Source organism: Falco naumanni, chromosome 4, assembly GCF_017639655.2.
Source record: "Falco naumanni isolate bFalNau1 chromosome 4, bFalNau1.pat, whole genome shotgun sequence".
NCBI lineage: Eukaryota > Metazoa > Chordata > Aves > Falconiformes > Falconidae > Falco > Falco naumanni.
In genome coordinates this window covers 36,344,342-36,371,716 of record NC_054057.1, presented here as the reverse complement: position 1 = coordinate 36,371,716, position 27,375 = coordinate 36,344,342, and the positions used below count along the sequence as shown (strand labels likewise).

General features: G+C 45.0%; 2 protein-coding genes across 3 annotated transcripts in view; both read left to right on the top strand.

The window, feature by feature from the left end:
• Positions 1 to 719: 719 nt before the first annotated feature.
• On the top strand, positions 720 to 4,551 carry LOC121087640 (guanine nucleotide-binding protein G(I)/G(S)/G(O) subunit gamma-11). 2 transcript variants are annotated; one of them, XM_040592908.1, is made up of 3 exons: positions 720 to 851; positions 992 to 1,090; positions 4,098 to 4,551. In XM_040592908.1, exons 2-3 carry the CDS (start codon positions 995 to 997, stop codon positions 4,221 to 4,223), a joined length of 222 nt encoding a protein of 73 aa, XP_040448842.1. In that variant the 5' UTR covers positions 720 to 851; positions 992 to 994; the 3' UTR covers positions 4,224 to 4,551. The 2 variants fall into 2 exon arrangements, with proteins under 2 accessions (XP_040448842.1, XP_040448843.1); XM_040592909.1 differs by having other exon boundaries at positions 730 to 849; positions 987 to 1,090.
• A 136-nt stretch (positions 4,552 to 4,687) lies between these two features.
• The window catches only part of LOC121087638 (probable acyl-CoA dehydrogenase 6), a 93,363-nt gene continuing 70,675 nt past the window's right edge, over positions 4,688 to 27,375 (top strand). The window contains exons 1-2 of the mRNA XM_040592906.1: positions 4,688 to 4,855; positions 21,229 to 21,349. Of these exons, the coding sequence (XP_040448840.1) occupies positions 4,703 to 4,855; positions 21,229 to 21,349 (274 nt within the window). The 5' untranslated portion in view covers positions 4,688 to 4,702. The remainder of the gene's footprint in view (positions 4,856 to 21,228; positions 21,350 to 27,375) is intronic.

Below are 27,375 nucleotides of genomic sequence, written 5' to 3'. Positions count from 1 at the left end.
AGGGACTGCCCTGTTCTGAGAAGTGTATCACCCTATTGAGATCTAGACCTCAAAAGTATATGCAACCACAGGAGAAGAATTTCCTAGCTCCTTCTTGTGTCTTCTGAAGCCATCACTTCTCTTACAAGGGGTGCTCCATCCTCAACACTCGTCACAACTCCATGACTCCATTTGACTCTAGACTAAGTCCAGAGACACTTAGTGCAGGCTGGGCAGAACAGCAGAGCTGCAATTCTGCTTTGCCCCCATACCTACCGACAAAAGTTGCTATGTCTGCCATTGATGGGCTGGTCGCCCGCCTGGACGCTTGGCCTGAGAGGGGTGGTTCCTTCCCCTCTCTACCTTTTAGTCCACTTCATTCGTAGTTGCAATGGACAAGTATTGAAGAATGTGCCTATGCAAACCACCTGCTGCTGCCTTAGCTGGTGGGCAGTGGAGCACAGAGCCCAGGGATTCCGGTGGCACAGGCAGACAAGAACCATCGTGGGGGCCAGGAGGAGCAGGAGAGGTGGCAGAGGGGAAAGACCTTACGGCCAGGCCAAAACACCGGGCCGCCGCTGCTGCGCTCGCCCCGCTGCAGTGGTGAAGAGGGAGAGGGCGGCCCGGGAGGGTCGCTGCAGTCCCCGCTCCTGCCGCCGGCTGCCCCGCGGGGTGCCGGGGCGATACCGCTGCCCGGAGCCGGTCCCTCCCTGCGCAGTCCGGGCGCGGGTCAGGGGCTCTAATCCGGCTCGGGGGGATTAGCGCGGCGGTTTAAAGGCCGGGACGGCGCGGGGACGGGGTGCCCGGAACGCCGGGGAGGAAGCGGCCGCTGCTGCCGCCGCCGAACAGAAGGACAGCCCGGACGGCACCGTGTGAGTGAGGCCGGGGGCGGGCCGGGGGCGGCCGTCCTACCGCGCCCTCCCGGGGGCTCCGGCCCTGGCGCCCTCGCTGCCCAGAGGTAACCTCTTGTCCTTACTCCCTCTCTTCCTCCCCCCGCGCGTTGGCAGTGCAGACGATGCCAGCCATCAACATCGAGGACCTGAGCGAGAAGGACAAACTGAAAATGGAAGTGGAGCAGCTCCGGAAAGAAGTGAAGCTGGAGAGGCAGCCGGTGAGTGGCCGCAGAGAAGGGGCCCGAGGCTGCCCGGCGGCTGGCGAGGCCGGGGCCGCAGCGGGGAGAAGCCCGTTACTCGCCGGGCGGGGGTGAGGGGCTCGGGCGGCTCCCGGGGGCACGTCGGGCGGGCGGGCGGCGGGGCCGGGCGCGGCAGCGCAGCGTGGAACGGGAGCGCCCCGTCCCGCCGTAGGCAGGGGCAGCGGGGCTTCGGCAGCAGCTCTGCGGGAGACCCCCGGCTGTTCCGGGACGGCCGCGGTTTGCACCGACGGGTCCTGTCACCCCCAGTGGGGCAGGGACCGGGGACAGCGCTGGCGACATTCCACCGGTAGCCCCTCGTAGGAGCGCCGGCCCTTCACGGGGGTGACTGCAGAGCAAGGGGAAGGGGCGCACCGCCGCCGGGGTAAGGCGCCCCGAAGGGCTGGCACGGGCCCGCCGGCTGCGGCCGTTCCCGTTACATTTGGCACCCCGTGGCTTCCCCTGCCTCGCGCGTCCCTGGAGCCCGCCGCCGGCACAGGGCGGCCTTTGCCTGGCGAGGGAGGAGCGCGCCGAGCTCAGCTCCCCGCTCTGGAGAACGCGCTGGGACCTGCCCGTGCCAGGTGAGGGGCGGTGTGCCTGCGGGGGCCTCGCCGCGGCACCGCTCCCGTCCCCGCCCGGCCGGGACCGCCGGCAGCCGGCGGGGTGCGGGGGACGCTGCCCTCGGTCCCGCACGGCTCCCGCCCCTCGCCCGCTGCGCAGCGCCCGGGCCGAGGGGCCGCCGGTGCAGGGCCGTGACCCGCCCGGCCTGAGCCGGCAGAAACACCATTTACAGCGGTTGTTTCTTTCCACAGATGAAGCAGTTTCTTTCCAGTCAAGTTTTTGTAATCTTGCACATTTTCTGTGGATAAATGACATGCAGAGCTGACCTTGCTCCATGATAAAACTAGTATTTTTTTTTTATTTTCTTTTTTATTCTGCACGCCAGCAGAAGCAAACTACATCTAAATAAATGCTTCTAGTTAGGACTAGAAATGCGTTTACGTGTGGGAACTGGTGCCATTAGTGCCTAGACATTGCAGGTCTAGGTGTTTAACCCAGCTGCAGTTACATTGTAGCTGTCAGTAACGTACCAGTGACTGTAGAAGTTACGGTATAGCCTAAAGCTCCAGCAGTACCACATCCAAGTACTATAGATATCTATGTAATTCCTCAGAGTTCCCAAGCAACTGAAATATACTCAGTAGGATGTACAGATTTTTATTTTAATACTACTAATAAGAATAATTATTACAACTATTATTACTATTTAAAATTATTTTTTAAATTTTTAGGATAAACCAAAAGCCTGATCACTTTAGGGAAATAGGTGTTTTCAAACCGCCTGTAGTAAAGTACAGACAACATCCTCAATTTTAGCAGTGTATTATAACAGAGGTTTCACTGTGAGAATGAAATCTGCGTTGTAATTGTCACGGTCCCCTGGTACCTGTATGAGTGTTACAGGGACAAGGAAATGCAGAAGCCACACTTCTGTTATCACCAAAAGTGAAAATGTTTTGCCAAAATTTTCCTGACCCTTTCCTATACCTTTACAGCACAAAGAGGAAATATCTTTTAGAATATTTTTTTTTCATACATAAAAATGCCTGAATGTATCTTTAAGCAGACATTTATTTTTTTTCTTTATGTGTGAAAAAGATCTTGTAAGTGTTGACTGAAGTAAACCAAGCCCTGGTCTTGCACATACTTTGGAGCACAGCTCTACTACGGCATAAGGTGCCTGAATTTGAATGAACAGGGTTTGTGAGGCACAGAAGAGGAAGGTACAAATAATGGGATTTGTAGGCCCAAATTCTTTGCTGTAAGGCAGCTAGAGGTAGTTAGATCTTATTTTATGCACTGTTTAGTGGGAATTAACTCTGTGTTCTTTCTAAAGGCTTAAAGTATAATTTTGCACAGGCTGTGCTCTGTTGGTATGTGATACAGCAGGTAAACTCATTAGTTCTTTTGCCATAATTTTACCTATGGAGTGAAAAATAATTAATAAAGAAGGGGCCTTGAATTAGAAATACTAGTCATGTAGTGGCCTGGCCAACAGAACAGCTGGTTTCTGCTGCTGGCTGCACTGCTATGCCTCTGCTAGGATCGAGGGTAGGAAGGGAGGAGGTGGGGACGGAGCTGGGAGCCTGTCCTCACACACCAAGGACATTTTCTGCTGACACAGGGAAGGGAAACGAGATATGGTGGACAAAGATCTTTGGAGCTGGTGGGATTTGCTTGTGCACTCAGGTTCTGCAGATGCTGTTACTACATGTGCTGCACTTGCTCCATCTCAGTGAACAAAAACAACCCATTTCTTCGGTACAAGCGGGTTCTGTGCAGGCTTACTTACTGTGCACACTTACAGTGCTATTTTGTTATTAATGTCATGCAAAGTCTCATGCATATTACGTTCTCTCATAACACAATAGACTTTTTTATTAACCGTTGCTTGAAACAACCCTAGGTAACCTGTAAGTAAATTGTCTTTCCTAGTCGGGTCTTTACTCCCATTCAAGGCGCATAGTTGCTTTTATAGGAGGTGGGAATTTGTATTACTACTGAAAATCATTACTGCATGTTTTGTTTGGGAAAAACATGTAAAGTCATAAATATTTTGACATGGAAAGTTCCTGATCCTGAACCCATTGACCATAAGTCATGCTGATGCCGAGGAATGTGAGCTACAAGCTTAAAAAACTGTATTGGATAATAATAATAAAAAAGCAAGTTTAACTATGCAGCAGCTGCTGTTCCGAGCGGCATATACCTTCCCAGCGATACTCACATGCTCTGTGAATATCGGGCTGTGAAAAAGTGGAAGGAAGCAGAGTCTGCACATGGTTGCTGCTGGCTCTGCGGTCAGCTCTGTTCTGTTCGGTGGGAAGGTAAGCGAGAGATGGGGGGGTGCGAATTCCCTGGGGTGCTGGCTGACGTGCGGGGTGAGCTGCGGCCCTAACACAGGTCCTTCTCTGTTCTTTCACCCGAGGTGTCCAAGTGCTCCGAAGAGATCAAGAACTACATCGAGGAGCGGTCGGGCGAAGACCCGCTGGTGCAGGGGGTTCCCGAGGACAAGAACCCCTTCAAGGAGAAGGGGGGCTGTGTCATCGCTTAGGAAGAGGAACCCAGCTCCTGCCACCGGAGCAGGCACTCTTGTACCCGTAGGGAGTCACTAGCGTGTCCCCACCGCCGCCGGTCCTTATGGGAAGAGCACAGGAGCAGATTGTTTTTTCTTTTTCTTACAAAAATAAAGAAACCAACCCGAAAGCAGCCGAGCTCTGCGTCGGTGGCTCGGCAGGGACGGCTGTGCCCCGCTCCCCGGCGCGGCCGTCCCTCCTCCGCCGGCGGGGATGGCTCCTTTCGCTTCGCGGCGCCCGCTTTCGCCACCGGTTTACCGGTTGCTTCACGGCTGTTCGTTGGCATTAAAGCAAACCTGCCTGTAACGCCACAGCCTGCCGTGGCTTGCTGCGGGGGAGAGGAGCTGGAGGAGGGACGGGCGGGGCGGTGCAGGGGCCGCCGGGGCGACCCGCACCAGCCGTTAAAGCTCGCCGGGGCGGGCAGGCCGCGGCCCCGGCCGGAGCGGGGCGGGCGGCGATGGCGCTGCGCGGCGGCGGGCGCTGGGCGCGCTTGGCCCCGGCGCTGCGCGGCGGCTCGGCCCCGGGGCGCGGCGTCAGCTCCGGGCGGCGGGACGGCGGGGCGGGCGGTGACACGCCGCGGTACCGCGACTTGCGGGCGGCCCTCAGGAAGGTACCAGGGGGTGGGGGTGGCCGCGGCGCTTCCCCGCGGCGGGCCCGGGAGCCAGGCCGCCCGAGGCGGAGCGAGCAGCCAGGGCAAGGCCAGCATGACGCCCGAACGGCTCGGGATGTGTTTAAATACGTAAAGTTCCCCCTGCCGGTGTCAGAAACGAAATCGCGTGTCCCCTGCGTGCGACACAGAGTCCGTGGCGGGGGCTGCGGCGGGCCCGGCCCCGCGGGGGCCGTGCGGGATGTGCCCGGGGCTGCCCAACCGGCTGCTCCTGCCCCCGCCTCCCGCCCGCGGCCGCCGCACGGAGGACGGGGGGGGGGGGGGGGGGGGTCGGCCCGGGGGCGCAGAGCGCAAGAAAAGGCCCCTTTGTCACTGCGCTCCTTCTAGGCGGGGGGGTAACCCTATAAAACCGAATCGTAAACCCGGAGGAAAGGAGGCGCTTCTGCCAAGGTGGCGTGTAAACGGAACGCCGGTGACAGTCCGCATGTCGCGATGTGTGCGAACCCTCGGGACCGCCGGCAGTGAGGGCAGCGCGGCTGTCCGGGGCCGGGAAGCGGGTGTCCGGGCGGGGGGAGCCCGGTGCGGCGCTCCACCGGGGGGGGGTCAGGGCCAGCCACCTTTCAGCTCTGAACCCGTGAGAGAAGTGCTGAGGCTCAGTGCCTATTAAAGGGGTACGCAGCGTTACGGGGCAGCCCCACGGGAGATCAGAGGGACGTTACGGGGTGGGAAGGACCCGTCCCGGGTTTACCTGGGGGTTTACAAGTCTGAGCTGGCGGTGCGGTGCTCTGCTGTTGCTTTTTAAAAACAGTATGCACTGGATTAGCAGGTGTTAACTCCTTTATGTGAATTTGGAGCTGTATCTTTGACAGATGCTTTTAAAAATTACTTAAATAATCGTTTATTTCCATGGATAAATGTAACTGTTTCCAAATTTCACCTCTTTCCCAGTTCACTGTGGGCAAAAGATAGTGGAGCTACTTCTGGGTCATGTGATCTTCACTTTTTTTTTTTTTTAGGAATCAACTTTCACACTTCCAGTGTTAAAACAAGATATCCCAAAGGCCATTCAGTTAATCAATTATCACTAAGATGAGGCTTGTTACTATTGAGCTTTAGTAGCTGTGGGTTCATCTTCCATGTTATAAGAAAAGAAGATTGAGGAATAAAAATAGAGATGCATGACCAGTCTGTTTCCTAAGAAATTGGTTTCGTTAGTCTAAATTCCTGGACCTTCTGCAAAGCAGAAATAAGCAGCCAAAGAATCAGTAGAAGAAGTTGGAAATGAATCCTCCCCTCTCACCTGGATTAATAGTGCAGGATTTTGTAGCTACTACCATAGTGTCACATTTATGCTGATCTCATCTCATCTGCAGTGAGCCTTTGCTCTGTATGTCTGCAGAGTCATCTGCCTGGCAAACATGTTTCCTGGCATGCTGCGCCCTGTTGCCTATTTGGGCACTACAGCTGCATTAGTGAGAAATCAATGTCCTCCTGAAATACAGAGGTCAAGGCCAGTCCTTGTGAAGGCATTAATTCGGATCTGCAAGATTTTAAAGTCCTGCTTTGTCGTGGATAGGCTAAGGCACGTGCTGGTTTGTATCTCAGGTGTTTGCAGCTGTGTATTAAGGATGGAATGAAAAGGGAGGTGAGAGAAAGTGGCTGTGTTAGTGCCTGCTGATGCAGCGTTTGCTGCTCTGCTGGGTGATACAGTGCAGTTTTTTACAAATACAAATACTCCCCCTCAGCCTTGTTTTTATAACCCCCAACACATGTTACAGTGCAGCTAACAGTATGCCAGGCCTTGCTGGGTTTAGTGCAGATAATTGCATCATGGGTTAAGAGGGAATGTGGTGCTACATCTACCACATAAATCTTTCTGATGAATACATTGTAGAAGAAATTACAGTAAGCAACATAAACTCAATTTTATCATTGTCCCATATTTTACAAAATATTTCTATAACATTTATTTTAGATTTCATCTGATCATATATAGAGAAAAAAATAATCACCAGTTTATGTCAAATCCAGTCTGTGGTTCTCCTCGCTCCCCCCAAGCTTCTAGCAATCAATGTTTATTTTGGCTTAAGTTAAGCCTGTCCCCAAAGACTTTAGGATAAACTGAAAAGTGAAGTCTTTGGGAGAGAATGACCACTCAGGATCTGTAACGCATTTTAGGTGTACCTGTTATGAAATTTGGGACATGCTTTCACTGGCTAAACCCAGATGTAATGACGAGAGAAATCAGAGAAATGAGCAGTGCAATTCCATGAGTGAGAACTGTTATTTTTTTGTTTTCATTAATTTTATTTTTTAATCTATTAAATTAACATATTTTAAAAGATCTGTAATTTTCCAATTGTTCTGAGCAGGATGAGGAAGAGACTCTTATAATTCCAGGGGGCTGTTTTTAGCAAGGTTATTGAAATAACCCTGTGAGTGGTTTCCTTTACAACTTTATAGGTCACCACCCTTCCTCTTGGAAATCGAAAACGTAACTTTTCCTTAACTTGTTGAACAATGCTTGCAGTGCACTAGTATCATACAGCTTGCTGTGTAATTAAATTATAATATAACTGGCTTGAAGAAAAAAGATTTAACCTACTCTGTGTATGTGTGCATAATAGTATGAGCATATATATATATATATATATATATAGGATATATACATGCTGTCCATTTTTCCTTTCCTCTGGCATTAGTAGTAAGAAGCTTTAGGAAACAAGTTCAAAAAGGATTGGCATGTTTTTTGCTGAAGTTGCATGTAATATAAATGAGATTTCATTTTATAACCAGTGGTGACTTGGTCTGGTTACACAGTGTTCCACTTCTGTGGGATAAGCGGGATTTCCCCTGTGAGACTCTCCCAAAGGACACTGCTACTTTATTTGCCAGTCTTGGCTTGTATGTCATGAGTTTCTGTTTATTAATATGTATTTTTTTACAATAATTAAAGCCCCTTCATGTTAGAGAATACAGGATCTGAATTAAATGCTGACATTCACTTTAACTTTCAGGTAAAATTACTGTATATTATCTGTCAAAAGAATGTGGCTCTTTTTGGCCTTCTGCAAAATACTGAAGAGTGACCACTATTGCCACTGGAGCACCTTGGATGCAATTGATTTATATATCTTTGTAATAAATCATAAAACCCAGTAACAGAACAGCAAAGTAGTAGGTCGCAGTTGTTACAAATAAATCACTTAAAAGATAGTTTCTCACTAAACTGGGAGGGAGAAAAGACGCAGCTGAATCTGCAAAATACATGACTTGCATCTGTAAGTTAAAAACCTTATTCATCCTGCACCTGAGGAAGAAGTTTCAGAAAGGAGACAGGTAAAAACTGTGACCCTAGTAAGGCTTACAGATTTTGCACTGAGTGCCCTTTTAAAGGAAGCGAAATGTATTCCCAGATTCTGGGGTATTGGCAATAGCCTTTGTCATCTTGTGCCTGACAGAAACACCGTATAAACATTTAGGGGCTAGTTCTCTTGCTGGTATAGATAAACACAGCAATATCCTTTACCACTGCCAGGAATTTTTGGTGGTAAATTACCAGAGAGGAAATTGTCATAATTGGTTGCTGTTGTTATTGGAAGGAGCAGGTGGGATATACCACTGTAATAAGAGGGGCCACCCAATACATTCACTACTGCCCTACTAAGAGCTGCTTTTCAATCAATTTAGAGGAATAAGAGAGAAAAACATGAGCTTTAGCACAGTCAAGGAAGCTCTGTAAAAAGCTTTTACTCATAATCAGAAAAAAGGTCACTTAATGTACAAATGCTTCATTGTCTAGCAAAAAATGCAGTAAAGGCAATTTTTTAAGCGGTGCTCTTACTTGTTGTCAGAGTAGTGTCTACATCTGAGATTGCATTTACAGTGTCCAAACACTGGATTTTTTTCCTATCCCATATTCATGTTAGAACAAATTTCCAGTACATCTAGTTAGACTTGTCTATGCGCATCTTTTAGTAGAACTGGGCCTAAGGGATATTTCTGTGGCTTGGATCCGGCTATTATATTGCTTTATCATTGTCGTACCTGATAGGATTAGGCAATACAGTTAAGCACTTCTGACAACTAAAATTGTGTCTTAATAAGCAGTTTATGAGTAAGCAAATGTCCAGGGTTTATGTATGTTTTGCCATGACTGCTCAGAAAATGTAACTTTGCTTAAAACTTTTTAGGTCAAGTTTGATGTGCAGTTAGATCTCCCCACGCTGCCCCAGCCAGGCATCGAGGTGCTCTGAAAGCTTGCCTGTATTTCATTGAGTCTTGCTCTGGACTTTGAGATTCAGGGAGATTTTTTCTGCCTCTTTGGGCTCAGAAGGAGAGTGAAAGCTTACATCCAGGTGCAGTCTTTGAAGATGAAATTTGGCAGATGAATGCTGATACATTACATGAGGAGACTTCCAGGACAGTTGGTGTGCTTCCTAAAATTATTTGCTGTTATGCATCCAGGTTTGTGTATCTAGACAGCAATTATTTTGTTTTAAACATCTTTTAAGAGCCAATGTTCCCTGGTGATTAGCCCTGGCAGCAGCACCTGAGCTGTATGTTCCCTCAGATAGGTTTCAATGCCTAGTTTTTAACTTCTCATTAAAAAATTGGAGCATTAGTTTCTCTGTAGGAGTAAGTCAGGATGAGCTTAAAAATTTGAACTATTTCTAGAAATTCCATTACATCTGCAATCTGCCATTTTATACATGGCAGCCTTCAAAACATGCCGTGTAAACCTGAGATTGGGCAAACTGGTACAGGCAGTGTATGGCGTTCCTGAAAGTCCAACAAGTGTCGGAAATGGTGAGGTGCAGAGATCCTAAGGAGAAGGGAGTAGTGGGGAAGCCAAATTGTTGTACCTCAGACTGCTCTTTCGTGGTGGATGTTCTGCTCCCTGCCCGTGCCGCATGCCAGGCCACTGGAGGAGAAGGTGTTCCGTGAAAGCTAAAGAACAGGAAGGCTGGAGTATGGAGAATGCTCTGATGCACTCTTGACCATGCCAGCCGATGTCTGGTCTCTGGCACTGCTGCACAACCAGCAGGGTTTTGTCTGTCATCAGGAGCCGCCTTTCCCTGTCAGCATCACCCACACCTGCTGTGGGCAGGAGGCTGGGCTGGAGGAAGCACTGCAGTGTTTGAGAGCAGAGATGCTCCTCAGGCAGGTTTGGGAGGATTTGTCGAGAGCAGGTGCTCTCAGATCTGTTGTCACAAGTATTGCTGTTAGAAGAATGCAGTGGGATAAGCACGATGGTGTGTGTTGTGATTGCATTTTCAGAGGCAGAGAAGGAAATTACAAGCTCCTCTCTTATTCTTGAGAAGAAACCAAACTTTCCTGGGGAAGCAGATAAAATCCTAGAGAGAAATCACCTCGTTTGGAGAGAAATGCGGAACATTTTATTTCAGCTTAGCTTTCTCCCAGCCACAAAAAAACCCAAACAAACAAAAGAAAGCACCAAAAAAAAAAACCCACCCCCCAAAAAAAAAGGAAAGTAGAAGGAACTAGAGCATGCTGAAGCAGTGCATTAAGTAGATACTTTGTAAGCTTCTTGTGGTTCAGATGACCCTACAAATCTTTGGCTGATGATTCAGTATTATGAATTAGCAGACCTTCAATGGGGTCAGCTGTTTTAATCAGTGAGGATACCCCAAACTTATTAGGTACTTGGCTGATGTGATGGTGAGCATAGGTTAAGTGCCAGAATATATATAAACAGGCATAAGTTGCCGGTCTGTGGTGGGTCTTCGTCTACGGTTTGGCATGTGTAGAGGTGTTCTTTGAATAACTCTAAATAATGTTTTTTCCTCTTTTGGTGACATGAGATGGAGAAAAGGTGAGGGCAGCAATAAAGTTAGGATCAGTTTCTAGGACTGAGTATTTTTCTTTTTAGCTAATGGATTCAGTCATGGTGCGGGTTTCTTGGATGTGGTCAGTAAACCATGTCTTATGTCCAGGACTACTCTTCTGGGTACAGGTGTGACAGCACAGATACGCCTATCTGAATATGGCCTACTGATGGACTTGGAAGCCCTAGGTGTATGACAGGAGATCCTGGTTGCCACTTCGGTCCTGGCTGGTGAAAAAGCATCAATGGACATTGGAAGCTCTGCTAATGGAGATAGACATCTTGGGAAAGGAAATCCATCTGTCCAGTTGAACAAACAGTATAGCCCAGCCAGCACTTGATACAACATTGCTCAACAAAGCAAATCTCTCCAGCTGTTGCCCAATTTTCAGGTTGCGTTTCTGCCTAGGTACTACATTAAGTCCTGAGCAATGTGATGGGGAACAGTGTGTGGGAGGCAAAGATGGATAAACTCCAGAGGCACATGCCTTTGAAGTTGGATCCCACTGTGTAATTCCATCTCTAGCAGCAGCAGAGAGGTGGCTGGGAATGGTGTGGGCCACACTGAGATAACTTGTTTTGTTCCTGCAGGGATGTAACCCAGAGTCAAAAGCAGGATCCAAACCTCAATATCCCAGCCTGTGGTGGGCATCACGCTATACCTCAGCTCAGCAGCTCTGTGTTGGAAAGTTCGAGTTGCAAGGGAAAAAAGAAAATGCTTTGCTCAGTTCTGTGTTGCCTTCAGAACTGGATACAAGTAGCCAGAGCTCCCAGACATCTTAAAGGCTTGTCTGAGATCAGTGTCTGGATTGACATAGTGTACATTTTTGCTCTTGTAGGACTACCCTCATTTGAATGTCCCCAGATCCTAGGAGCAGCCATACCCTCAGCGCTCACTTGTTCTCACTAATTTTGGGTTCCCTGTATGCCAGACCAGAAAAAAAAAAGAAAAAAAAAAGTCTTTGCCTATTATATGGTGAAAGTGTGGGGTTTGTGCTCATTCTGGGTCCTTCTGGGGCAAGCCCTCCATCTGAAAGTCAAGTTGATTGGGACAGTCCCATGTGGGAGTTTTTAGATATGTTGTGATTTGTGTGTGTGGGAAGATTAGTGACAAGATTAAAATTGTGAAATCATATGTTCTGGGAGTTAGGACAGGGCACCTGGAGAGATTGCTTTGTTAGCAAATGCAAAGAATCACTCTGGTTATGGACAGACTTTGTGGTTGCTGTGGATGATTCTGAACCCAATCAACTGACGGCTGGTTGGAGGTGGAAAACGGGATTTCTTTGACCTATTTTTTCCCCACAATGACACCATGTGCACATGGGGTTCTTGTCTAAGAAGAACACGGGGCCCCACATGGCTTAAAACCCATGGTGTTGAGTAGCAAGTGAGAAATGCTCTTTCAGTGGCATATTGCTTTGCCCATTGTGGTGTGGTTGAATGGAAGATGCAGTAGATACTACAGACAGAGAGACAGCTCAAGTAAAATACAATCTACATGTGCTCAAAGGAGAGACAGGGAGAAATTCCATGGAACTGAACACAGAATTGATTGCCTGATCTCAGGAGACTTTGCAAATACATTCCCATCCCTCTTCACTGGAGAACAGATTTCAGTATGGTACTTGCATTTCTTGGAGTCTGGAGTGGGAAGCAATTTTGGGATCCTCCCTTTTTTGCCATAATATGTGATAGGGCAGTTGAAGGCATTGTGGTTGGGAGTGTACAGGGACTGCCAAGACATTCAGGTCTGTACAGGAGGCATTTGCCTGTGCAGCTGTCCTGGGAAGAAGGAAATAGGGAGGGAGGAGGGGTTGGCTAGGGTCATGTAGGTCCCTCACCAGCTGGAGCTGGTCTTCCAGCATCTCATTCCTCAGGAAAAGGTTAAGCTAGGCTCAGCTCCCAGGTCCTGGACTGGACTTTTTATTTTCTTAGTATGGCGATGATGTGTGCCCTCTGCTCCAGCACTGGGGCTCCCAGATGTGCCAGCAGCTGCACAGGATGGAGGGGAAGTGCATGCTTCTGGACTTCCTGCTGGACTTGTAGGTTTTTCAGGTTTTGGTAAGTTTTGGCAAAAACTTTTTGGTTGATTCATGGTTTGGGGTTCTTTTTGTCTCCTGAAGTAAAAATGGTAGCCAGATGTATGGGACCAAAAGATCTGCAGTATTGAAATTTCTGAACCGGTAATCAGCTTTGCTTATGTATTAGGTATGTTGCAAGGAACTGTGTTGCAGTGAAAGGGAAGAAACATGATGGTTGGAACAGAAACCTGTCTAGTTACTGCCAAATGAATAGAGCAGGCAGGCAAAGCTGCAGAGCAGTCATAAAGCACATGCTTTTTTTTTTTTTTATAATTTTGTAAAAATAGATGGGGACAGGTGTATTTTATTATATAATGAGATGCTGCCAACTCTTCTGTTATTGGGTTTTTCACTCCGATGACTTTTTTTTTCCCCTTTGAGAAAGGGAAAATTTCATTTAGTGACAGTTTGTTCCTGTATTTGCTGGTCACTGCAGTCTTTGGTACCTAGTGCTGCAGCAGATTGCATGATTCCTTTGTTGCCTGTGGCACAGCTTAATTGAAGGTACAAAAAAGGAATTGTGGTGCTCTAATTAACCAATTTTAAATACATGTCTTCCCATTTCAGCCATATACTTTCCAGCACTTGGGGCATTTTTATTTTTTTATCTTACATGAGCCTACTGAATAATGGTTTAAACCCACTGGAAGCTCAGCTCTAGCCACAGCTATGTGCAATGGCAGTGGAGAAACCCAGACGTGAGCCAGGCCTGTTCACCCTCACTTTGCAGCAATAAGTAGAAGTATAACAAAATACCCAGGGCGCTAATGATGACATGTTATCTACCCCTTTGAACTGGCTTTATAGTGCTAAGCTGGAATGACTTTTTTTCCTTAATTCTTAATGTCTCAAGCTTATGTATGACCAACTGGGAAAGGGTAAAAGGGAAAGCTAAACAACCTGGAAACTGTGTGTATTTACATCTAAATGCACACACATGCACAGAGTAGATTCAGGTGGGGTTATATGTAACATACCTGACATGGTTGATGTGTCTTTCTCTATTCTGTCAAGTGCTTAGTACATTTACAAGTAAAATCAAAGATCAGCAGTGCTGTCCATGGAAAAAGAGGGTGGTGAGCATGCTCAGCCAGGTACTTCAGTGTGGTCCTAATCTTTTCTCTGTGTAATCCCACCAAAGTAAGGGGACTGGCAATGTGTTTAAATAGGGTAGGTGGGACTATTATTTTGTTTTTTAACTGCACTTAAATTGAACTTTTTCAGATCAACCCTGTATCATTGTGGAAAATGTTTTCTTGGCTTATTCCCGGCAACAGTCTGATGATAGCCCAGGATACAGAAGTTTCATGTCAGCATTAATGTCCAGTCTCAAATCCTGTACTCAAATAGGGCAAATTCTCCAGTGACAACTCGTGTAGATAGTTGTTTGCCCAGGTGTCGCATCATACATTGGCTGGGTAGTCAGGTGTGAATACAAAATAAAAGGCACAGATTGTATCCAAATGCCGAATCTTCTACCTTGTGGGTAAGAGGGAAGGACTTGCCCTCTTCATGCAGAGGGGAGAAGTGTTTTGGCAGCATCTAGGACATCTTCTACCCTGACAGGACCCCTTGCATAGTGGTGAGTCATATTTTTTACATAGATGTCCTAGGTGAGTCCTAACCAATAAAAGCATGTATGTTTTTGTAAGAGGAGGAGTGCGGGCTATCCCCCTTGCTTCAATTAGTATTAAAAAAAAACCCAAAACCAACTCAAAAAACTCCCTAGAGAATATCTCCACCTTCACCCTGTGGTGATGATGCATCCTGAAAGAGGAAGCGGCAGGCTGCAGCTTTGCTCCCTAGATGGCTTCAGACCTCAGGCAAGCTGGTAACTTTGGATTTTGGTTGCCAGAAGAAAGCTCACTGAGTAACTGTGCAAGCAGGCAAGGTTAGCACTGCAGGGAATGTTTTCTGCTGCTGTGTGGTGAAATCATCTTTGTGTGACGGGGTTATTTTTAACCCATTGAGATCTTCTAAGTCACATATTGCCTTTGCTTCTGCACATGATGTCATTGGAGACAGAATGATTGCCTCTTCCCTTGGGGTAGTGCCCGCCACCACCAGGCCAGGTGGTCTGGAAACTTGGGCAGCTCCTTGCTTCTGCCAGGGTCCCCTAGCATGTGTCATGGGAACTGGAAGCACAGGAGCAGCTACCATCCTGGTGACATTGTAAGGACCTCATGAGTGCAAGATGGACAACAGGACCCTGCTTTGCCCACCATATGCTGGTAGATGTTCTTATCAGTGAGGTGCCACGGCAGAAGCATCAGTCTCTCCACAGCCTTTCTGGTAGGTAGCAGCTATGAGGAGTCGGCCTTCTTTTGTGCGTCTGGATTTGCCTCAGTTGTGTCCTGAATGCATTTCCACATCCCAGTCTCCTTCCCTGCATCCTTTCTCTACCTAGGAGAAAGTATTCCTGGGAAGAGTATTCCTGGGAAAGGATTGGCCACCAAACTTTGGTTAGGGCTTTGGAGGAGTTGTGAGGGAGTCAAGGAGAGCCATGGCCTCCAAGCCCAGGAGCAAGAAGAAACAGGGAATATAAGCTAGAAAACTCATTCTGGTGTGCTAGGGATGCATGCCTCTGAGGAAATGGAGACCAATGTGTGGGGAATGAACAGCTGCTCTTTGGATGTATAAGGCTCCCCTGAGGAACAGCTGAGAGGACCTGCACCAGCCGTGGTGTGGTGGCTAGCAAGGAGCTCACTGGTGGGATCCTTGTTGCCTTGCACCCCTTGGGGTGGGTTTTGGCAGCCAGGTTTGGTAGCACCCACGGGTGGTACCACCTGTGGTATTTGTGTGATGTAATAAACTATGCCTAATCTCATGTTGTTAGCTTGATAGGTTGAAACACAAAAATCAGACCTCCTTTTCTTCTCCACTATTTTTGTTCTCTTTGGAGTGCTAACCAAAGCACAAGTAGTACGTACTGTTTTCACTGCCAAGGACTGCTATAGTATGTATCCATAATACTTCTAGCCTTTCCTTTTTTCAGCTCTGCTAACTCTGTTCCTACTTGAATACATAGTGATGTTGAAATTTCAAAACAAGGCAGGTATCTGAATCAAATCGTCTTCTGTACAGGTTTAGTTAGCCAAGTCCTTGAAGCACTGTTGAAGCACAAGGTAAGCACAGGTAAACTACCTGTTGTGGTTTAACCCTGGCCAGCAACTAAGCCCCACAGAGCTGCTTACTCACTCCCCTCTGGTGGGATGGGGGAGAGAGTTGGAAGAGTAAAAGTGAGAAAACTTGTGGATTGAGATAGAGACAGTTTAATAAGTAAAGCAAAAGCCGCACAAGCAAAGCAAAGCAAGGAATTAATTCTCCACTTCCCGTGGGCAGGCAGGGGTTCAGCCATCCCCAGGGAAGCCGGGCTCCGTCACGTGTAGTGGTGACCTGGGGAGACAGACACCATCACTCCGAACATCCCACCCTTCCTTCTTCTTCCCCCAGCTTCACATGCCGAGCAGACGCCATACGGTATGGGATATCCCTTTGCTCAGTTGGGGTCACCTGTCCCGGCCGTGTCCCCCCCCAGCCCCTGTGCCCCCCCAGCCCACCCGCTGGTGGGTGGGGTGAGGAGCAGAGAAGCCCCCGGCTCTGTGTGAGCGCTGCTCTGCAGGGACCGAAACATCCCTGAATTACCAACTCTGTTTCCAGCACAAATCCAAAACATAGCCCCATACAAGCCAATTCTGAGAAAAAGGGCTCTGTCCCAGCCAGAACCAGCACTCCACCTCAGCTCTGCCTCACATCTTGCTGAAGCACTACCTTGTCCTTGGCACCAGCACCCCTACAGTGCCGGTTGTCTTGCAGTGCAGGCATTGCTGCTGGTGGTTGTGAATAAAGCTACAAGGAGAAATGTTTTGCGGACTGTTAATTATTTTGTTTAGTTGTTGCTGGTATCAAAGGCAAAGAGCTCTCTGGTGTGTTACCTCCTTCCTGTCAAGTTGGTGTTACGTTAATGTCTAGATATGACCACTGAAGAACTGTCATTAGTGGTTTGTTGCTTATTTGGGTTTTTTTGTTACATTAAATAACCCATTAATTATGTCATCTTTGCTTATTATATTAATAGTGCTAAGTTCAATTACTGTAACTTCATCTAAAGCACAAAAAATGCTCATCATAACATATGGTACAGTTACATGGTACCACTAAATCGATTTAATCTTATTAACACAATATACCTTTTTCTTAGACATTTTTTTTTGCTTTTCTGCTAAGTCTAATCTCATCTTAGGTATAACTCACAGGAGGCTTTAGTAAAAGTTTCTGTAATTTCTATAAGAATTCAGTTTATTGGTTTTTTTTCAAGATTTCTCATCTTGCTAATTGTATGTTAAAATATACTGCCATTGTACAGTATTATAAGGGATCGATGTAATGAGTATTGTGTGTAGAAGTGGGCTGGCCTTCAATTTGCGATATGAATCACTTCATAGAAGGTAAACTTACTAGTGAATAATGGAAAAAAATCTTTAATTGCTCTAAGGTACATCTGTACACACTCTCAGTACCCAGAATAATTCAATCACAGTTTCTACTGTTGTAGAAATAATATATTTATTTTAGAATATAGTGATAGTTAAATGGCAATTACTAATGTTTCTGGGTAGGTGCTGGTACAGTATCAGCAGAAAATGCTGAGCATCATGTGAAGGAAAATCCCTACCTGTGCTTTTTTGTTTCTTTTCTCATTTACAGTGGAAAATAATCAGAATGTGCAACTGTCTGGCAATGTTTGGGGGAGATATTTTCTTCACTCTGTTATAGAGAGAAATTAGAATAATCCATAACAAAAAAAATATCTGAATTTCTGCCTCTGCCCCCTCCCCAACCCTGCCACTGCATGTCCCCATTGCTGGGCAGGAAGATACAGGTGTTGTTTTCACAAAAATTTGTCAAGACAGTTTTAAATGAAAACACTTTTATTTTTCTTACTGTCATTCAACACAAAGTGAATTTGTTGGCTTGGTCAATTTCCGGATGGGCAAATAGCCACTGTGTTTTTTGAAACAATTCACAGCTGCTATCAGCCCTGAAGCCATGTTTTCAGAAGCTTCCTGGAGAGCAGCCCGAGCTCTTGTTGGGATACGTGCTAAACCAAGGCTGCCTCCAGAGCCAAGCCCTTTAGGTTTGCATCTTCATCGTTCAGATGAAGCAGCCTGAGAAAAACACTGATCCCATACATGAGACTGACTGTGCCCTCACTGTCAGGAAAGTAAGAGTTTCTGTTGTGGTTTACTGGTGCTTTATCAGCAGGTGGGAAAGATATATGGCTCCTAAATCAACTTTGCATCCCAAATGCCATTGTGATTTGGCCAGCTAGGTCAGGTGGAAAGATTTCCTTTGTGGCTGGGAATCTCTGTCAGATAACACCCGGAGCATGCAGTGTTAAAATATTTCTACTGAGGGGAGTTTTAGGTCTTGTTACAGTCAGTGTTCTAGTGATGCAAGTCCAAATGCTATCACCCATGATTTCCACATTTTCCATGATAAAGCATATAAAAATAAGCAGACCAGCTGCTCACGTGCTGTGGAAAGCTGGTTTCTGTATATTTGCCAAACACTGCCCGTATACCTTATGATTTAGGTTAAGGTGCCTGCAGCTCTTAGTGTTTGCTTCTAAAGGCTGTGTGCATTCAAAATACATATGAATATACTCCAAGTTAATTCATCAAGATTTAAAGTAATTCAAGTGTGAAATATTTCTCTGGAGGCACAAATGTGAGCAAGTCGCCAAAGCCAAGGAAAAGGGCAAATCAAATGCTTAGGTACACAGCATTATTTCACCTGCATTGAAATAAACCTGTTATTAGCAATGTTTTAAGCAAATGTTGTGTAACTGCTTGTGTTCCTTCAGTCATTGCTGGCTTGACCATTCAAAATACATCTCTCTGTTTCAGTTTACTTTTATATGAAGGGATAGTAATATCCAATAATCAGTACCAAAGCATCAGCCAGGTGACCGGTACTGCAGTTCTCTGGTAATGTGGCTTATATTTGTATGTGGCAGTACAAGGGGAGCTGTTCCCCCAACTGCCCTTATGAGTGTGAGTAGCATGTGTGATTTATATGAACTATTTGTGTCTAAAGTGCAAAAGCTTTTGATAGGACTTATTTAATTTCTTTGCAAAAATACTGTTTAAAGTGGATGGTTCAATGGCTAAGAAAAAATCTGTGGATATCAGTATCTGGGCTGTGATAGTAATTCTTCTTGAACTTAGAGACATGCACCATTAGTGGTCTGAACAGTGAGGTTGTCTTTGGCTTTTTTTGTTGCGTCATGCAAGGGAGATCTTGTTCTACTCAACATGGCAAACTTCACCTGGGAATAATTAAACCTCAGCTCTGTTAAACAATTTGAGTTTTACTCAAAGGCACAGGAGCGAGCAGGTGATAATCTGCAGAAATGATGTAAAATAACTTCTGTCATGCCTTAGTCATTCTTCTGACTTAGTTTGACTTCAAAGGTAGCTTTGTATGTGGGCTGTGAAACACTTGGCCTAGTACCAACCATAACAAACACAAAACTCTGTTAGTACATTCACTTCATACTTTTGCCAGAATCCATTAAAACACTGAGATAACTTTCTGTATGTGCTTCATAACCTGCTTATGGCACTTCACTGGATGTTATCCATTAACATTGCCAGCTATTATTACAAAAAATCAAAAGGCGTTTCATCATTTGTAGCGCAACATTGAGGGTCAGCGTCCTAGAATCTGAGCATCTAGGCTGTGGCAGTATTGAAGTTACATGTGGGCTCTCCTAGATAGTGTCCTGGTGAGTATTTTGTTGCTATTGATCAGGAGGCCTAGGTTATTCAGCATAAGAGATGAAGAGAGATGATAATTAATGAATGAGTTGAACATTCAGTACGTACATTTCTTAGAATTTGGTGAGAAAAGTGAAAAAGTGATTTTTCTGTTACCAACAGTGAAGTATCCTTATTTCTGTGGCTGACTGGGAAGCAGAAAGCAGCCATATATGGGCTGAAATTCTCCGAAGAATGCGCAATAAATAGATAGTTCAGAAGAAGGCTCTGTAGGGTCTCACGAGCACAGCAGTTTGGGAGGGAGAGGGGTTTATTTCCAGCTCAAGGAATAGTTAGCGCTACAGGACTTGTTTATTTACTGTGGAGAAAAGACGAAGAGGCACAAGTTCTAAAATAATAAATTCTCTCTTTGTGAAACAGTGTAGCGGTAAAATTGCGGTCACTGATTAAAGGGCGTTACCTTTCTGTTGGGAATTGCTGTTTGTTTTGGTAAGGTTTGGTTTGGGGGAAGGACAGTGACTTTTTGTTTCACATGTGGACCCCCTTGTGCCTGCTGACCCGGGTGCGGGGTGCAGTCGGCAGAATGGCAGACGCAGCCTGTGCCAGCCCCTGCTTTGCTCGGGGAGGTGGGCAGAGGTGGGTGCTGTGCAACTGACTCCTTTTGAGAGCTACTGACACCACATCTGCCTTGTGACAGGTTGGCAGGAGCAAGTGTGAGGTGGCAGAAGCACAAACGCCCCGTGTACCCCATGGCGTAGGGCTGTTTGGCATGGAGCCAACTCTGGTCAGGAGTTACTGCTGGGATTAGAGGTCAGCTGCAAAGCTTCAGGTCACCCATTTTGCTGCTTTCCCATAGCCATGGAAATCTGGGACTCTGTGGGGCGAGATGTCCAACCCTTGTGCTCTGAAACCTAAAAGTGTTACTGAATGTTGTGGCTGTATTCCAGATGTGTTTTGCTTGTGACAGCTGGAAGGGCAGACAGCAGCCTGGACAGAGCAAGGGCAGTAGCCAGGCAGCTGAGGACGCTGACTTTTGGAAAATGTGCAGCAATAGCCCAGCTGACAGTCACCCAGGGACTAGGCTTGGAAATACTATAAAACCTGTAAGAAGACCAGATTTGCCATATCCTAGGGAGGTCTAAATGCAGACTGGACACAAGTGCCCTGAACAGCACTGACATCCTTGTGAGCCCTTCAGGGAAAGGCAGAGGAAATGCGGTCTCTCCTGCTTGCCTGTCTTGCGTACTATGTGGTCATCGTGAACAGATCATCAACCTTCTTTGTCAAGATCCCTCTGAGAATAAACCAGGTTTCCCTTCCTATCACTTCCTAGAAACTTTGCAAAAGGTAACAAGTGGTGAGGGGAAACTGCTGTTTTCATAGGTCCTGGAGAGGCTTAAACCGGCTCTGATGACTTCCTGTTGTAGTAGTTGTACTTGCTAAAAGAATTACTTGTATTTGCCTTGTTGCATCTGCTGTAGTAGTTGTGGGTGGGTGGAGAATAAGGACATTCAACAGGAAGTAAGAAAATTAATGTGCTTTCAAAATTTTCCCTGTATTTTTTTTTCTTTTTAAATTAAAATTTTTAGGCAGAAGTAGTAAAATATGCTTCTGTATGAATGTCTGTGTTAATAACTTCTAAAATTTATTTTTCAAATCTAGATCATCGATAAGGAAATTAATCCCTTTGTGGACAAGTGGGAAGAAGAAGGTCAGTTCCCAGCACATAAAGTATTTAAAATCCTGGGACAGGCTGGATTCCTTGGTGTGGATAAGCCAACAGGTAGGAGAGTGTATAACTCCTCAGTCTTGATGTTGATGGTGATAAACTCGTTACATTATCTCAAATCACTTTTGTCCCAGGTGGGGCATGGTTTGGAATTCATTGTGAAGTTTACTTACATTCCTCAGTCACAGGTGTGCTAGTTACCAATTGTGCAAATAGAGAAACAGTGTCACGGAGTGTTCAGGTTGATATTCTCCTAATTATAAATGTGAAATATGGAGTAATCTAAATCTTCATTAAAGAAACCACAATTTGAAGGTATTGGAAGTGTTGTAAGATTTGGCCTATGATACTTCCTTAACCTGTAACCTCTGCATCATCATAATATATTCTGTCTTGCCATTCGGAGGATGAGGTTTGTTGGGATTTTAGGCCATTATATCTTAGACTGTCTTTGAAATGCACTATTCCAGCCCAAAGAAGCATGTAAGAACAAGAAGCTGATGATACACACAGCAGACATATGTATATGATACATACAGAGCAAGTTTCATGTGTACATATATATATATATTGGTGAGGAAAAAAGTCAAGAATTCCAGAGGAGTAGGAGGTATTTCTGCTCTGCAGCTAAAATACATATTCCCCTATTGTTTTTGTTTGTATGTGATGTAATGTATACTTGTTTTCTTTTAAAATGCTACTGTTATGTGTTCCTTTCAGAATTCTCTGGTTTCTTTTGCCCCCATTTTATTATTCATGGTTAAAAAACCTCAAACAAAGCAAGTTTGCATTGGCAAACCTTTAGCAATTGTAGCAATTAGAGAAGCCTGAAGTAACAATGTTTGGGTGGTTAACTGCAAGTAATCCTCTACATGGAGCAGCTCACACAACCCCTAGCTACGCCACACCGCATCCTTATATTGCTAAGAGACAGGGTTTGAACTGTGGAACAACTTATGGTTTTTTACCACTTTCAGAGGAAATTTTTCCTCTTGAAATGAACTTTCATATTCTTATACATTCCATCATGGAAGTTTTTTTCTGTAGCTGTTCAGCTGTTGGAGCTCGCAGAACTGTTTAGCTGTGATTGTCTGACAAATCCAATTAGGTCTGAGCTGGTATTTCTGTACAAAAATGCTGTCAGTTTGAGATTATACTTAAGATCTATTTAAAGGACAAATAGGATTACTGGGAGAGGGAGAAAACCACCTCTGCTTTCAGTTATTATTGTTTGATAGGCAGATTTGAAATGTGTCTCCGTGGGGTCTCCTTCACACTGCTAATATTCATGTTGGTTGTAATAATGGTGTGTTGCATTGCTGCCAGATTGTAGCCCCGTCTTGTTATACTCATCTCAGGACATGCAGAGGCCACGGCTGGGGTAAGAAACCTCAGGGCTGAGCATGCTGCACATAAAATGTTGTGGAGGTGGGAACTTCGTATAATGCTCACAGGATAGCCAGGACAAGAACTAACTGGAGTGAAATCTAGTGAAAAAGGGACTTGTGGAGGCAAAGGTGGGTGCAGGAGATTGCATGCACTGACTACGCTTGTCATACTCATGATTAAGAATATTTTATCTTTGGCTTTGACACTTGTATATAGCTGTTAATCTAATTTGTTGGGCCTCTGCAGCTGCATTTTATAAAAGCTGTAAGAAACTGGATAAAATTCTCAGCAGGACATGGTCCATCTTTGTTCATCTTCTGGAGCAAGGTATTGCTGGTTTCAGGAAACGCACCAGCTCCCTGGAAGATGCTGCCTTCGCAGCATTCATTTGTGCAGCAGAATGTTAGCAGATCCAGCTTTGCTCTGTAATCATATAATACCATCAGGTATACCCTGAAAGTCCTGAAACTTTCTTGTGATGGTAAGTGAAACCATCAGGTGTGTAGCAGTGCAGTCTCAACAGCAGGACTTCGGCAAAGCCTGAAGTTGTGTATCTTTTACACTTCTACATAGTGCTTTTGCTTGCTTTATGATTAGTGTGTACTGGTAGTAGAATTAAAAATAAAATTAAGAGATATACCTTTTATACCCTGCTCAGCCACTTCTATTATTTAACTCCTGTGTGCAGAGGAAGAGAGGTCTTGAGAGATCTGAGGAAGCCACGAGCAGTTGGGCGGGCATTTTGGAGGGATGCTGGGCAGGTCTGGAAAAGAGAGGTTAAACTGTTTTGAGGAGAGCAATTGTGGCACAGAACCGTGTGAGTAACAACCTGTCCTACTTTCTCTTTCCAGCACAAACCCAAATTATATTTATCATGTTGTAGCCCTTCAAACCCAGATCATAAAGCATTCTCTTGAAAGACAACTGCATTTTTCAAGTTAATTCACTTTAGTAGCAGCTGCAATTTTAAAATATAATTTTTCCTGATTTTTTTTTTTTCCTGAGATCGTTCTGTTAAGTACAGGCTTTTTTTTCCCTGTAGAATTAATTTTGAAGCTTTCTGATTTGGCAGAAACGGGTCACAAACTTGTTTTGCTTAGACAGAAGGAAACATCTGTTGGATTTCAGATTTGTTGAAACTGGGCTTTTTCCTGTGTAAACACTATTCCCTTTATGAACAATGAGCTGCTTAATAGGAGTCAAGTTTTTAAAAGAGCATGCCTCACATGTGTCCCTTATCGCTGGAAACTTTCTCTGTGTGGAGAAGTGATTTGGGGCACTATTTGTATTGCAAAAGCTCCATCAATACCCACCATATGTAGTCGTGGGCTACAATTTTGTGAAGGTTTTTCCTGTATAATTTTTCACAGTTGTTTACCTATGTAGTGAGTATTGGCTATAGTACAGTAGCTCAGGGTGGTAGCTGGAGGGGTTCTGTAAAGACTGTGGGCAAGGCCCACATGCATCTGTAACTGGAGAATCCTTAAGATGATCAGTGGATTTAACAGACTACACTGTCTGGTCAGTCCTCTGCCAGAGAAAGAATCTTCTCTTTGAACCATTTCTCTGCTCTAGTATTATTTACATGACTCAATAATAGTGCATGCGCTGGTTTTCCCTGGGAAAAAGTCTGTGGTGTTCTGTTATATTAGGGAATTCTCCCTTCTAATAAAATACATGCTGAAAAACTGAACATAATTTATGCATAGAAAGTGTATTTTTGCTGTATGCAAAATGTGTTTCACAGAATCACTCAGTTCAGCCTGAAGTACTTAGTCTGAGGGAAAAAAACAACATCTCCAAATACTTTTTACTCTTCATTTATGTTTACTGTGTGTTTCTCCTTAAATTATAAAGTTTCTGGGCTATTGAGGTACTGACAGTCCCAAAATTAAGGGCAGAAAATATTAGGGTAGGCAGCAAAAATAATTTGAACAGTCTTGGTAGTTGGCCATTGTCTGAATTACCAAGTGGGCAAGGCATGCTCTTTGGTGTGTTTTTTTATGTACAGATTAGATGAGATATTAGAGTAAAAGCTGAAAAGATCTGTGTGGTTGTGTGTGATCTTATGGTTTATGAATCAAAGCCTTGTCTGTTGCTAATTTTTAGGATGTGTTGCCAAAGACACAGACTCGAAATGTACTGTTATATGTGGGCATATGCTGGCACAGATGATTAAAAGTTCTTTTTATCAGCTGATGCAAAAGTACATAAATCCTCCTGTAAAGGCTCAGAGAAAGCAAAGAGGAGGGAAGATAAAGGTTTGTAAGACAGCAGTGTCTGCTGTCCTGTATTTTCACATAGCATCACTGTGAGACATGAGCAATGATGATGACCACTGTGTATTTCAGTAGTGTTTTCACTGGCAGTCCTGTAGGAATAATTGGCAGAATGTGTAAGTATGACAGGTATGTCCAAATAGTAGCCTTCATTTATTCTTGTCAAACACTTAGCAGTGCACTGGCAGAAAAATGTTCTTAAATATATTGGGAAAATCATGAAACTATGTGGTAAGACTTGTACGTGGATGGGAAAGTATAGTTTTATGCTGTCTCCTTCCCCTGCTGCTGGGATATATGCTGGATATGGGACTGCAGAAAGCAAGCAAGCAGTATGTTTTTGTCACTTGAGACAGATAAGCATCTGATAAAACAAAACAAATGTTTCAAATGATTGATTGCACTGCAGTTGGAAAATGATGCAATATCTTTCCTTAAGAAAGTCTGTTTATTGCAGGTGTCTGTGTGTTGAATGTGGGAATATAGATCTAGACTGTCCTCTAAGGTTATGGTTTTATTGGTTTTTTCATGAGTACACATTTCTCTTGTAAGACGAGAGCTTGTGAGAGTTTGGTAGTGGAGAGTCACTTGGAAAGAGTGTGTGAGGTTCTTTCTTTTTTTTTTCCTTTTTCCCTTTCTGTAGTACTAAGCCTTGTTATTATATGGAATGAGCAAAAGAAGGACCTAGGAGGAGCTGTGAATTGTGTCACTAGAAAGGGATTCACTAATTCAGGTGAAACAGGGTTTTATGGCCTCTAAGAGAGTAGGTGAAACAAACTTTTTCAGGCGTATCTATGGATAGAAGCTAAAAGGAATATATTTGTCAGAAGAGAATTCATTCGCACAAACCCATTTCTGTATGGCAGAAGTGGACCAGCTGCAATGCTTGTGCTTGGTTTAGTAGATTTAAGCATAGGCAGCTGGACTAATTGCTTGATCTTTTTCCCACTTACAAAGGAGCACAATAGCAGTTAATTAATTATAGTTGTGCTCTAGAAGTTTGTGAGAAAAGCCATGGTACCATGTTTTCAGTTACCAATGAGCCAGTAAATCAGCACTCTTAAATGTTTACCAGCTATGAGGTATACCTGGTTTGCAATCAAGAAATAATTTTGATAAGGCTCTAAAAAACATAGACCAAAATCAGTCATTGCTTTATTTGAATCATATTGATGACAAAATTAGTGATGGATGGCAGGGCTTTGGAGACCTTGATCAGATAAGTATAAGAAATTTCAGGTGCTTATCTGACCTTCTTAGTTTGGTGGATTGAATTGAAATCTCAGGAGAACAGGGTTCTGTGTGTGTACATATAAATTCTGTGTGGCTGAGACTTTTTTCCCCTCCCCTCTTGTGAAATGCTAACAATTCAGGTCCCGTCTAGCATTTTACAAGTGCAGGATGAAATGCAATTGAAAATGGTAAGGGGGAGACAGTTTGTTTGCTGCATTTCACAGATCATCAGATATTTCTGATCAGATAAGGAAATGAACACTTGAGTTCGTCTTTGGCTTTTCTTGACTGTACATGACCTAGAAACGTGAGTGCTTCATTCTTTGTGGCTGCTTAGTAAGTGCAGCGGTACCTCTGGGAATAGCTTGTTCAGCTATTGACAGCGGTTTTGTAGAGACATGCAGCAAAGAACAGACTTACTGAAGGACGTACAGTCTTTGTGGAAGAAATAATCTTCCTTTAAATGTGTTGTTGGTAGAGGGATCGGATTAGTTCCTGGGATTCTGCTTTTGAACTCGAGGTAAAGCAAATCCTCACACTCGTGACTTGTAATGCAGCAGTAACTCATCCAGTTCAGGTGTCCATGTACCAATACCTTAGGGCCATACTACGATTTTCTGGAATCTGGTACATGTACAACTGGTTGTTACAGGTTATGTCAAAATGGTATTGAGAAAGAAATTAAAAATCCTCTTTTCCTGGAAGAAGTTAGAACTATCTAACTAGGAACAAATGTTCAGCTACGTACATGCAATTCAGCACTTAAGCTCTTTGACACACAGTGCTCTCATGGTGTGTCTGCTGTGCCAAATTCACTTCTGTGTATCACAGGCTTTGCATAAACTGGCAGATCCACATCATGAAGCTGACTAGGAGCACTTAGTCTCCTTTTGTAGGTGAGAGACAGTTGCAAAGCAGCTGTCGTCGTTCCGTCCCGGTTCTGCACTATGTGCAGGGTTGTGCTCCAACTGGTGCAAGAGAGTCCATCCTTCTCTCTTGTACTTGGCTTTAGGCTAAGTGTGCACCAACTTGAGTGCTTTATATGAGGCTTGTTGATGAGGTCTCAAGGTTGTACAAAGCTGTATGGACTCACATATCAAGTATGTGTCTGTAGGGGAACGCAGTCCGGAAAAGCCAGGGAGGGAAAAGTAAAGGTACAGTTCTGACGTTGTTGGAAGG